We start from the raw sequence: 13,541 nt of genomic DNA on the forward strand, positions 1-13,541 counted from the left end.
TTTTAACTCTGGATGTCCTTGGTTTAAAGATTTAAGTTAGACTTCATTATTTATCTAACAAATGTCTGAGATGAAAATTTTAATGTTAGACAGAAGAAAACCCAGTATTAAAGGAGAAATCACCTCTCATAAGCTGCTGCTTATTATTCAGGCAGTCTCGCTCGATATTGGCTAGCTCTGTTTTTTGCTGCTGGATGATTTTCTTTAGAGATGCATCCAATTCTTGTTGCTGCTTCTGCACAAATTCTTGTTCCTATGAAAAACCAGTAAAAATAGATTAAGTTGCTATACTTCTATTCATGCTGAATTTTAGTGAGATTCCTGGTAATTGTCTAGCTCCCTAAAGTAGATTGCAAACCAAACACATTTATGAAAATTTGATGTACTATACATCTGCTATAAAATTATGCACTTTCTGGGATATCCAGTAAAAGAGAAATCATGTAGACTATTTAATTACACTTTCAGAAGTGAGACCGAAAGCAATGTACTAACCAAAATCTGTAATTCTTTCAATGATCAAAATAAAATATAAGTTTGATTAGATGAAATAACATGCATCTTCTCAAATTAAATTAGCAACTGGCCTGAAAGAAGGTAGAAACTGTGTATCTACAGCAAAGCCAAAGACATCAAAAACTAAAGCCTTTTATTCCCTGGACCAACAGGAGCTACTTCAGTTGCTCAAATAATGCGTCCACACTAGGGAGAGATAACTTTATTATACCATCTTGATGATTCCTCCTGACCAATTTAGATATGAAACTTCTGAAAAGAAATCTTTGGTTCCTGATCTTTTTTGGATAATGGTTCGCTCATGCACAATGCATGGAAGGACTGGTACTAAGGCCTAATCATAAGGAGCAATATCCCATGGAAGAATTTAAAAAGCAGAGGAAAATATGCAGCTTATATAACTGTGAAACCAGTGTTTGAAAATTCCTCTCCCTAGGCTCTAGGTTTTGGAAGAGCTGAATAACTTGACCAAACATGACAACAGCCATGTGGGACTGAAGAAGCCCTGCAGCAGCAATAAAGGATAACCAACCATATGCTAAACACTGTTCATTCAAAGCCAAACACAATCATGATTTTGTTATCTATTCTTTCTTTGGCAAAGTGTAGAGCTAACAAGCCTTCATAAACCAACATAAACTATTGGCACATAATTTATTCAAGCACCCTTTAAATAAAACAGTTTTCATATATGTATATTTATATTACTGTGAAACAAACACTGAGAAAGTCCCATCGATATAGGCCCGATCTTGCAATTTGCTCCCTGATGGTATAGCCCTACATGGAGCGCCAGTCCCTACTGGGATACCACACGGTAGCAAAGGTCCTCCCAAGCAGAACAAACTGCAGAACTAGGAACTTAATTCACAGAAACAAAAATGTTTATTTGCAAAGTTGGAACCTCCCCCTCACTGTTGTGTACACACACAAAAAAAACCACACAAACCACCACACAAACCAAGCAAAAATGCATTGATATGATAAAGTCACATGTACAGTAATAAAGATTGTAACAGTTTCAATTTGCTTGAGATTATTAAGGTCTGCATGGTCACATCTAAGTTATTTAGTCAAAATAAAGCAGACTTTACAAAGTTCACGATCACCAATCCATACTCTACACACATGCAAACATGTATGCATCCTTTTGCCTAACAAAATATGACAAGAAGTTTTATGTAAAACATGCTATACATTGTATCTACTTTCCAAAATAAGAGAAAGGTACTTCAAAAATGGACCTGTGCTGGTTACAGGACAAGAGTCACAAGCTCAGCATAATCATCATTTTTAGTGGAACAAAAAAGTACATAAGGAAAACACATGCCTCATTGTTGTGTTAATTTTGCCTTTAAACTTACAATGCAAATTTTCAATAAAGTACTTCCAAACTATGAAAATGTCCGAGTAAACTTGTGAGTTCCGTAACTTAATGAAGAGTTCTGAAACGGTCACTAACATTTGCATTGTTGCAAGGTATCTTTATAAAGTTTATATTATTTTTGTAAGACTCTGTGAAAAGCAATAAATTCCCTTTCACACCATGAGTTGTAAGTGTTCTTGTTTTAGCACTCATGAATTCAGAAAACTAACATGTACTGCTTAGGGGTTATCAGAGAAAGTTGCAGCAGTCCAGCAAACGACTATTTTTACTGCACCTGCAATATACTATTAGGCTAAAAGCCTGATTTAACAAAGCACCTAAGCATGACGATTCCTCCCCTTCACGTGTAAAAATTTTACATTAGGAAGCATGAGATTTAATCCTTGTTATCTTTGTATACATCTCTACATAGTGTGAGTGGGGACAAAACTTCAACATCTGATTAGATCTCACCTAATCGATTCCTTGTGACTTCAAGAGCCTCAGGCATTGCCGGCACCTGAGGCCTTTTCTATATGACCAAGTTCTGTCAACAAAACCTATGCTGACACCCAAAAGTCATTCTTCCCCTCTACTCGGCACTCATTAGTCCTCAATTGGAGTATCGTGTCATGTTCTGGGCACCGCATTTCAAGAAAGATGAAGAAATTGGAAAAGATCCAGAGAAGAGCAACAAGAATGATTAAAGGTCTAGAAAACATGAGCTGAGAAAAGTCTGAAAGAACTGGGCTTGTTTAGTTTCAAAAAGGGAAGACTTACAGGGGATTTGAAGTGGTTTTCAAGCACCTAAAAGGAGGTTACAAGGATGAAGAAAAAAAATTGTTCTCCTTGACCACTGAGGTTAGGACAAGAAGCAACAGGTATAAGCTGCAGCAAGAGAGGTTTAGGTTGGACATTAGGAAAAACTTCCTAACTGTCAGGGTGGTAAAACACTGGAATAAATTGCCTCAGGAGCTTGTGGAATCTCCATCCAGGGAGATATTTAACAGCGGGTTAGGCAGACCTCTATGAAGGATGGTCTAGATAGTGCTTGGTCCTGCTGTGAGGGCAGGGGACTGGATGCAATGATCACTGGAGGTTTCTTCAAGTTCTAATGTTCTATGATTAGTCAACAAAAAAAAAATCATCAAAGTGTATTCACACTTGCACCCTCTGTTGAGAGATCATGCGCCACTGGGGGCGCCATTATCAAGAGTGAGCAACATACTGGAGTGTATGTCGCACAATGCAGTGTTATGGGACGGTGGAGCTGATTGCTGCACATCTTGGAATTCCCTTTGAGTTCTCCCACGGTCTCCTCAAGTGCTGGAGAAGAATGACGAGCTCTTCCTACTGAGGAATGTCAACTCACCTCAACAATCTCTCTTTCCCCAGACTGCCTGCAGCACCAATCTATCTACTGCTGTGTTGCTATTGCAGGGCAGAACAGTAGCAATCCAATTATTTGCATTTTGTAAGCCAAAGAAAGCAATGCACTCAGCTGTCAGATATTTCCTGAGCTTTGAAAGTGGAGAGATGCATGCCTGCAGAGCATCTGAGATCAAAACACTGAGCTGAGCGATTAGGGTAGGTGCTGTCAGATACTGGTGGAAGCCAGTTCTGACAACAGAACAAACAGTGGAGTAAACTGGCTCCCTGTTTACAATTAAGGGAAAGGGGATATAAAAGCTCTCCTAGAGGTGGAAGTTTTTTTGTCACCAAAACAGGGCATTTTTCCTGACAAATCACATTGCAGTATGTATGCTCTCACAGGCTATGTCTAGATGACAGCCTAAACTTGAAATAAGCTATGCAGTTTGCACTATGCAAATTGTGTAGCTTATTTTGAGTCAATTTCAAAACAAGCCACTCTGTGCTTTATTTCGAGGCATCCCTTACATGTCCTGTGATGAGGTGGACAGAGATGTTGAAATAATGTGCCTGCTATTTTGAAAAATATTTTGTAAAGACAGGCACATTGCATAGATGCAGGGCAGCTATTTCAGCACACCACTATATCCTAAAATAGCTCTTGCCATATCGATGTAGCACAGCGTTGTCCCAAAACACAGTTTTTGGTGACAAAACTTGGTAGTGTAGACAAGGCATTAGTTACTCCTATTCTCTGCCTCAATGTAATCTCCTGAGGACTAACTAGCTGTGGTCTAACTAAATCATTTAATTCAACACAGGGTATTTGTGTGTAATTTAATGTCCTGTGATATACAAGAGGTCAGACTAAATAGTCTAATGGTCCCTTCTGGCTTTAAACTCCATGAAACGTGTAAGAAAAGACCAGTTTCTCTAGAACAGTGCTGTGGAAAGGCTGAATGGACAGAGGACAGTATTTAGCAAATGCATAGCGAGAGGGTTAGAGCAGACATTTCGAGCATGGCTGACAAACAGCCTGTACATGGTCAATGGAAATGTTGCTGACAGCCATGATATGAACCAAGTTGCAAAGTCAGGAACGCTTGTTCTCATACAGAAAAAAAAATGAAGTTTATGGTTGTTTCTGGAGAGGGGAGAGACTGATCAAGGGCAGGTGGCTCAAGGCCAAATGAGATACATAGGCTTGAGCAGAAGCAGTATTTTTATCTCACTGATCTTTAAAGTGAATACAGAAAGTATTCCACAGAGCTCAACGGAAAAGAGATGCGAACAGTGAAATTTGGAATCAGCAATCTATTATAGGGACAATGTACAATGCCTGATGAGCGAGACATGACTTTTCTCTCCCAGAGAAGTTCAGTAAAAAGTAAGTAAAGCTTGTGTGTTTCTTAGTAGACAGTGAGCTGCAATTTGCACAACCAATCTACTACATCAGGTAAATAAGACTAAAATGGATACACTGAGGCTCTGTCTACAACGAGAGACAAATTCAAACATAAGGCAGTTAGCTTGATATTACCACATGACTGTCTTCACTGTTAATACCATTAGCTAGATTTAGGGTGCACTAATATCGAGATTACAAAATTGCAGTTACCTGACAGACATAGCAACAAGCTCGAATTCAGAAGTTTGATTAAAGTCCAGTGTGGAAGCGCCACATGTTAAAATTGAATTTATTAGCCCCCTGAGGTGTCCTTTACGTAACCCACAACGCCTCTCACTGCGCCACTCTGGCTGCTGTGCTCCAGTAACGGGAAGACCATGAATTTCACAGGGGGAGCAGCAAGCCTTTGGCTGTGGGCTGACGTTTGTATGAGAGCCTGAGAAATGTCTTTCTTTCTTTGCTGTTAGTGATGTGAGCGCACTGAACCATTACAAATAGCCCCTGCAGGGAATCTGTGGCTCTGTTTCTATACTTATATTTTTCTGCACTGCCTGGTGCCAGCTGCAACCCTGCCACACATGTGGCCACAAGGCTGTGGTGGGGGTCATGCTTGCATAAGAATCCGAGAAACTTCTCTGTGGTTTTCTTGCTGCTGCCATGGGCAAGTCTCCCCTGGTGACTAAGACATTTGGGGTTTGGTGCCACTGTGGGGAAGACTCCCCCCAGTGGCTAAGATATTCACAGGCGTGAAGCCACTGTGGGGAAGTCTCCCCCAGCAGCTAAAATACTCGGGGAGGACCACCTCAACTGGCCCCCCGTTGAATCCCCCTACGCCCCTAGCATGTTGCTGCTGCCAGGGAGAAGTGTCCCCTGTCTCAGGGAGAACCACTTCAACTGCCCCCCGCAACTGAACCCCCCTTACACCCATACCGGACTTGCTGCCACTGGGGGAAAGTCTCTCCGGTGGCTAAGATACTAGGGGTTTTGCTGCGGCCAGGGGGAAGTCTATCCCAGCAGCTAAGATACTGGAGGTTTTGATGCTGCCAGAGGGAAGTCTCCTCCAGAGGCTAAGGGGCTTGCTGCCGCCGGTGGGAAAAATCAAAAATTCTTTTTTCCTACACTTTTCTATCCTCTTTTTTTTAATTTTACAATACAGTCTGGGCCCCTGTATTATTTGCAGGGATCACATGCAATGATGGGACATGGTAGGTGGCCAGTTGAGAACACAGTCATTGCACAGAAGCCTTATAGTGCACCAGAAAGTCAAAGACTCTCCCCCATCAGCAACTCTATTTTCTGAAAAGCTTAATTATCTTCTCTTTCTTCATTCTTTTTGGGGTCGCTGTATTAGTTTCAATAAAGTCAAAAATCTTTTTTCCTAGACTTTTCTATCCTCCTTCTTCTAACTTCAAGGGTCCCTGTATTATTTCTAGGGATCGGCATATTTTCAGGGATTGGGAGGGGAATGAGGAAATAAAATGTGGGAAGATGATGCCAAAAATCAGAGAGCATGCCCAGAATGCTACAGGGATCAGGGAACTGTGGGATAGGGTCCCATAATGCACTACAGCAACAATAATGTTAGCCAATTTGAGTGTGGCAGCAATGAGTCAACTTTGTGAGGAGCATGTGAGAAGTGAGAATGGTCAAATTTGAACTTATAAATTCCAGAATTACAAAATCAATATTAATGAATTCAGATTTATCTTGTAGTGTAGACGCAACCTTAGAGTTACTGTGGTACCAGAGTGAATGGGCTGTGCAGAAGGTGGTATAAAAATGGAGTAGCAGCAAGTCTGTGAAAATGTGGGAGAACGATACTTGTGGATATCTTCAGAGCGATAGGGTAAGTAATCCAGTTAAAAAAATGGATTGATGAAAATGCAGTTTTAGAATGTTCCAAATTGATTACTTTTAAACTAACAGAGTAAAAAGGCTGAAACATATTAGAAATACAGCTTTAGTATTCTGGAATAGCCAGGAGTACAATTGTGTAAAATATGCAGCAGATGACTTTCAGGGTATTTTTCCTGCTGTCTTGCATTTCTAATTAATATATTCTCCAGGGGTTGAAAGGTACATAGAATCTGCAAAACACTAGTTCTGTTCTTGCAGTTTCATACATCAATCGTGTATTGTGATCTGCCTCTTACAGCATACAAGTTGCCTATGAAGATGTTCTCTGCAAATATATATATATATCACATCACATGCAATACACATTGTGGAGAAAAACTCTGCAACTTTGTCCATGGCTAGGATAAGAGGCAGGCCACCATACATTGTGTTCCTTAGCGACTGCATTAATTCTTTGGTGCTGACAGTAGTACGGTTGTCCTATGATTTGCCAGTAGTTGTCCTATGATTTAGCAGTAAAATGAATAAAAACTTATCCCCAACCCCCCCAAAGGTAAAACTTTCACTGCACTCAACATAAAATATAATCACTGCATTCAATTTCTCACAGGTGCTGAAATAATAAAATTTTACTGATGTGTTCTGCTCAAGAGAAAAATCAGTGTTTTGTCCAATTACTCATTGCATTAATTTGCGCTGGTAAACTATATAATTTTACAAATTTGCACTCATCAGTTTTCGAGACAATGAAATTCATCAGCACATATGAGCCCAAAAAGAAACAGAAGAGAACACAAAACTGAAAAATTAGGAAGATAAACCCTTGGTATTTTGGTACTTACATCCTGCATTTGTGCATTGAAGAGTGTACACGAAGACAATTGAAAAGATTGAATCATAACCTGAGCAATGCCCTGTGGATCAGAATACAATGTACTTCCCAGGTCAAAATGTAAACAAAAAAAAAATTCTCTTTCAAAGCTGGCTAACTATTACGTATCAGCCATGAGAATATGAAGATTCCCAAGTTCATGGTTTGAGTGAACAGTCTTATACCGTAGAAATGGTGCTTCTATGTTATTGATCTGTTTTTGGATTTCAAATAAAATTTCTGCAGATATGCTTACAGTACTTTCTGATAACATGAAATAAAAATCTTTCAACTAAATAAGGATATCCTATTAGTTATCACAGTTTCTGCTGTAGTGGAAACAAGTTAATCCACTCATACAAGTATAACAATTTGTAGTTCTAAAATTCTATTTACTACAGGTTGGATTCCCTGGTTCAGCACACTCAGGATCCGAGTGACACTGAATGAAAAAATTTATTGGCTCAAGAGAGGTCCCCAGCCACGGGCTCCCCAGCCTGCCGCTCCTCCCCACTGCTAGTTCTGCTTTCGGCCTGGACGGCCCCCTGCCTCTGGCCTGGCTGGACTATCAGCCCTGCCCAGACTTGCCAAAAGCCAGCACAGAACCAACCTCCACCAGCCTGGGTCTGCCTACCACTGGACCTATGTCCACATGCCGGCTCCAGCCCTCGCTCTGACAATGCACTCTGACTATCCACTACTGAGTTCCCAGTCCCAGAGGGCTCTACAACCCAGGAATATCTGTGGTCCTATGTATGTTGCCAGACTAGAGTGTCCCAGTTTAGGGTGGCATAACCTGTATGAACTTTGCTAACATGTATGCCCATTTTTATTTCAAGTTGTAGAAGGAATTCAACTCATCATGCTCATAAATATATAAACATCTAGGCCTCAAGTCAAATTACTGTTAACATAGTCCAACCACGTCACTACCTTTTGCATGCCTGTAAACAATAATTAAACCTTTAGGGCAACACCACTTTATTCATCTCAAAACCCTTTTTGTGATATTACCTTGAGCAGAGGTAGAACAGCACCTTCTAAACCTTCCAAAGCAAGAATATATTGTTTTTTTCATCCAGCTCTGTTGGATAATATCAGTCAGGTGCAAGGTGTGGAATTACATTTGCAATTTGCTAAAGATTCCATACAACTTTCTGCTTCATTTTATATTTAATTGTCAGTTTACTTTAAACGCTGTGCTGTCATGAACTATATTCCTCCATTTTACACATTCTATATATTTACCTTCCGCCTTTCCGCTTAATATTCTGAAAGTACTTGCCTTTCTACTCTAACATTTATAATTATGCACACACAAGATACCAATGTAATGCATTTTCCAATTACGTATAAAGATATTTTTCTAATTTGAATTGTCTTGAATCTCAAGCCTTTTTAACCTATCAATGTAAATTTTCACATCACATATGACACTCTACAGAAAGAGTTATGGGAGCATTTGAGGGAGCAGAGCAAATGTTAAGGGTTAGAAGTTAATTTTCAAAGTCACTCTAAACAAGAAAGTGAAATAATTACGCTGTGTGACTACTGCTGCTTTCTGGATTTTAGTAGCTTGAAGCTGCTGCTGTTACCTGAGCATGCTGGGTTTGTGCAAGCTCCTCTTTCTTGCGTTTCATGAGCTCTTTTCTCAACTCTTTTGGTGCTTTCTCCACTTCATTTAAAACCTACAGTGTATAAGCATGCAGAAGGTGGGGAAAATAATGTTTTTTTTTTCTCCACAGCAAGAATTTGTTGTGAACATGAGAGGTGTAATTCAAGCAGCAAGGTACTGGAAATCATGCATTCGTTTGCTGGCAGAGGCGTTAGTTTGGTGAGAAAAGGAAAAGACAGTGAACGTTTTGTGCAAGTTTAAGTGCAGCCTAGGAAAGAGCTGTAAAATAGTTTGATTTTACATGCAGATGCTAATTTAGTGCTCAGAATCAGTGATCCCTTCCTCTGGATTACTTGATTGCAGTAATGTGTTTTCATGCAGTAACTTAAACAGCCATTGATTAAGAAAGCCACTTGCAATAATAGCAGTCTCTTTAAACGGTCCAGGAAATTTTACAGAATAGTTTTATCCCCATAGTACCAGACCAGAAACAAATGATAGTAGGGGAACTTCCACTGAAAAACAGTTTTTATTGACTTTGTGTCATATCCAAATGTATACAATGTAATTTTTTCACTCTCAACCACAAAGGACACTTACATAGTAGGTTTTAAAATATCAAAGAGGCACATGAGTACACCAAAGATAAAAAGGCTGTAAATACTCTGCTTTAAAACGCAAACCTTCATAACAACCACCCCATCTAATTATTATAGTTGTAAAAAAACTCTGCCTTACAATTAGGCTGAAATTGTACAAAAAGCTTTTCTGTATAGTACTCTTCAAAATGGTGAACTAATTTCTAAATATTGTATAATAAAGTAACTTGGTAAGAATTGGATTGTTTCCTGATTTTGATTTATGGAATTAAATATTGCCAGTTCTTAATATCAAACAGTTTCCATATTCTCCAAGATAATGTGTATAGTTTCAGAGTTCTGGCAGTGTTTTCCTCCAAATTATAAATCTTCTCACTGCACTATAAATAAAAAATATGCCTCCAAAACCAAATAACTGTTTATTTAATAGTGGAAGCCCCATCAAAAATCACAGTGCAAAGCACCACATGCTATTCTCGTTTCCAAGAACTATTTTAGATCAGTATACAGCATTAAGTTCCACCAGCTTCCCCATATGAGACCCAATCACCAGTAAAAAGAAACTCAAAAATGCAAGAAGTTCAGCAAAAGAGAAAACCAAAAAAAAGAGAAAAAGAAAAAAAGATTAATACATACCAGTGTAGTTCAAAATAAATTATATATATATTTTTGTAAACATGTTCATATTATAAGGTCCTGTATAAAAGCTCCGATAGTATGCCATAGATTTTTACAGTGATGAATATTAATCTTATAACTACTCTTATTCTTGCATGAATTATATTTGCTTATACACGAATTATAACTATGCAGTTGGTTTAAAAATGAAACACAATATTCATATGTAAAAACGATATGTAAATGCACAACTTTCTCATATGCTAGAACAAGTAAAATTCACTGTTTAGATTTTGAGTCACTCGTCACACGTTTCACTAGGTAACTTAAATATGCAGTTAGTCATAAAACTTTTCAGCTATTAACTTTTTTTCCCAGCTGATTTAAAAGTCAGAGGAGGTAAGAGCTATACAGAGTATTACAGAAAAAATGATAAAATACAGTATCAATGAAAAACACATGGAAACTTACAGTAGGTATAATGACACAACTGTTATCAAAGTTGCATTATTTTTAAAATTTTAACATTAAAAATGTAGGGAAATTTCACTTTTTTTTTGTTTTGTTTTGTAGAATGCTACCAACCAAAATTAAAATTGAAAAGATTATATGAAAGATATGAGTATGCTAATCTGCCATGGATTTCTGTGGAAATCAGTAGTTCAACTATTTGTCAGCTGGTTTGCTTTATTATAAACAAAAATAAATTACAATGGCTGCAAAGGCTCCCAGAATTCATTAAGGCAGAGGTTAAGGGAATCCAGCCACACTTACTTCTGGTCAGGCCCCCTACTTTCTAAATTATTGATGAGTCTTACCTCCTTTTTTCTGTTTTTCAACATGTTCTGAAATTTGGACAATTCCTTCTCCTGTTCTGCTTTGATACGTTTTGCTTCATCTCGTAAGCGATTTGTGTGCTCCTGCTCCAAACGTTCTATTGTCTGTTTCTGCTGCTTTTCTAGATTTTCAATCTCTTGATCATACTGCCGCTTCTTACTCTGTAAAATAATTCCATTTCATTGGATATTTTTCTAGGAAACTAAATCTGAGACATTTGAGAGAAAATTCTACAGAACAGTCCTGTCAAAGCAACAATGTTTGCTCAGCTTAGGTGGGAAACTCCAGCTTTTTAATTTGTGATGAATGTGTATGAACATGAACAGAGCATGCCTTAGTGGTGCTGAAAAATGCATGGATATCTCCAGGACTGTCACATGAAAAATATGCAGCTGCGTAGGGCACCCAAAAATTTGGGGCACTACTAGGTCTTAATATCCATTCACCTGTCACTCCCTACCCCTGTTCTGTAGCTGTGCTTCTGCCAGAGACGGCCCTGTTAACTTAAAATCGAAAAAGCCTGCCAGGGATAGCAATAGAACACTGAACTTATAACAGAGCTATTCAGGTGGTAATTAAGCCATGTAACAGGCAACCCCAGTATACAGGGTCAGTTTCTGAATTTACTGTAGTAGTCTACAGGACTTAGTTTAAAATTTGCTTTAAACATATTTTATTAGTGTGTTGGTGAAGATTATGAAATCACATCTCTTAAAAAAAATATCATTCCTCCCTGAACCCCCAGCTGCCATTGGCATAGGAGCACCAGTTTAACAGTACTGAGTAGGGCCCCAAAAATCTTAAGGATGGCCCTGGAGACCTCCTTTGTTACAAATCTTTATGCATTAAACAACAGACACCATTTACTATACAACTTTTATATTCATGCCCCTGGAGCTAAATGATCGCAGTCTACAAATACAGGCCTCAAAAACTTGAGTTAACAGATACCAGCCTCAGCAAATAGATTCCTTATCTTCAGCCAGCCACTAGATGGCAACACTTCTCAGTTCACAGGAAAAACCAGTACATTATACTGGAAATAATGTATATAGAAGTGCATAAAAAGAGAGATTCTAAAGATGGGAGGCAACGGCCCAGGATATTTAGCAGTTCCAGGTTAAAGCATCTGATGTGTCTAGCAGGGGGTCTGTGCTCTCTGTCTTACTATGGCTGTGTCTACACGTGCCCCAAACTTCGAAATGGCCATGCAAATGGCCATTTCGAAGTTTACTAATGAAGCGCTGACATGCATATTCAGCGCTTCATTAGCATGCGAGCGGCAGCGGCGCTTCGAAATTGACGAGCCTTGCAGCCGCGCGGCGCGTCCAGATGGGGCTCCTTTTCGAAAGGGCCCCGCCTACTTCGAAGTCCCCTTATTCCCATGAGCTCATGGGAATAAGGGGACTTCGAAGAAAGTGGCGTCCTTTCGAAAAGGAGCCCCATCTGGATGCGCCGCGCAGCTGCAAGGCTCGTCAATTTCGAAGCGCCACTGCTGCCCGCATGCTAATGAAGCGCTGAATATGCACGTCAGCGCTTCATTAGTAAACTTCGAAATGGCCATTTGCATGGCCCTTTCGAAGTTTGGGGCACGTGTAGACACAGCCTATATGTATTTACAAGGTGCCTATTACCTTAGTCTATGACAGAAGTGGGGGGAAAAAAATGGGGCGGGGGGTCACTCCAAGCATTTGGAATGTGGTCCAGGGCCACACTCTTCCACATTACTAATGGAGGAAGTGCTGGGTTGGAGGTTGGGTTGAGACGGAAGCTTGGGGTAAGGAATTGGGTTGTGAGAGAAGGTGTGGGGTTTGGAGGGAGTTTGGGTGAAGGAGGCATTTGTGACCTGGGACAGGGGATTGCGGTAGAGGAATTTGGGCTGTGACCTAGGACAGGAGGTGGTTGTGACCTGGGGTAAGGGACTGGGTTGCAGGGTCTGGGAGGGGCTCTGGATGCAGGAGGAGGCGCTCAAGATTTGGGTTAGGTAGGGATGGCCCTGCTTTCATATTCTGGGGGTCTCAAGTGCATTCTGCAGAGGGAGCTGCATATTAGTGAATGCCTCTGGCCCAATTTTTTTTTCTTTTAGCCTAGACTACCCAGACATCTGTCAAGAGAAAAGTTTCCCCATTCGCTAGAGTGAAAAACAACTCATGTATGTGAATAAGCAAATCAGTTTATAGGGTGGGGAAGACATCCTCCCAAAAACAGGTTCTATCATCTTTTACTGGCTGGGAAGCTCTAATCCCAAGCATTTTGATTTATGCAGGATATCAACAAGACTACCTGTTGAAATTTCTCTAAGTGGAGAGAGCAAAGACTGAATAAACATGAACACTAAACTATGGAACAGTCCCCTCAGCAGGAAAAGCCTTGGTTGCTGCTGTTCATGTTCATCTACTCCTGTGGTGTCCAACCAGTTCTGAAGCAGTAGTAGTCTCTGTAGTGAGCTGACCACATTATTCTGAAAATATATTTATTGTTTA

The 13,541-nt window shown here is 39.8% G+C and overlaps 1 protein-coding gene across 2 annotated transcripts in view; it reads right to left on the bottom strand.

Moving 5' to 3' along the window:
- SLK (STE20 like kinase) overlaps positions 1 to 13,541 on the bottom strand; it is a 77,069-nt gene that overhangs the window by 9,839 nt on the left and 53,689 nt on the right. The window contains exons 12-14 of one of the 2 annotated variants that reach the window (XM_074999216.1): positions 11,040 to 11,219; positions 8,985 to 9,077; positions 124 to 253 (exon numbers count right to left, since the gene is read on the bottom strand). In XM_074999216.1, coding sequence (XP_074855317.1) covers positions 124 to 253; positions 8,985 to 9,077; positions 11,040 to 11,219 — 403 coding nt within the window. The remainder of the gene's footprint in view (positions 1 to 123; positions 254 to 8,984; positions 9,078 to 11,039; positions 11,220 to 13,541) is intronic. The other variant, XM_074999217.1, reaches the window with a different exon arrangement.

This window comes from Carettochelys insculpta, chromosome 7, assembly GCF_033958435.1.
Source record: "Carettochelys insculpta isolate YL-2023 chromosome 7, ASM3395843v1, whole genome shotgun sequence".
Lineage (NCBI taxonomy): Eukaryota > Metazoa > Chordata > Testudines > Carettochelyidae > Carettochelys > Carettochelys insculpta.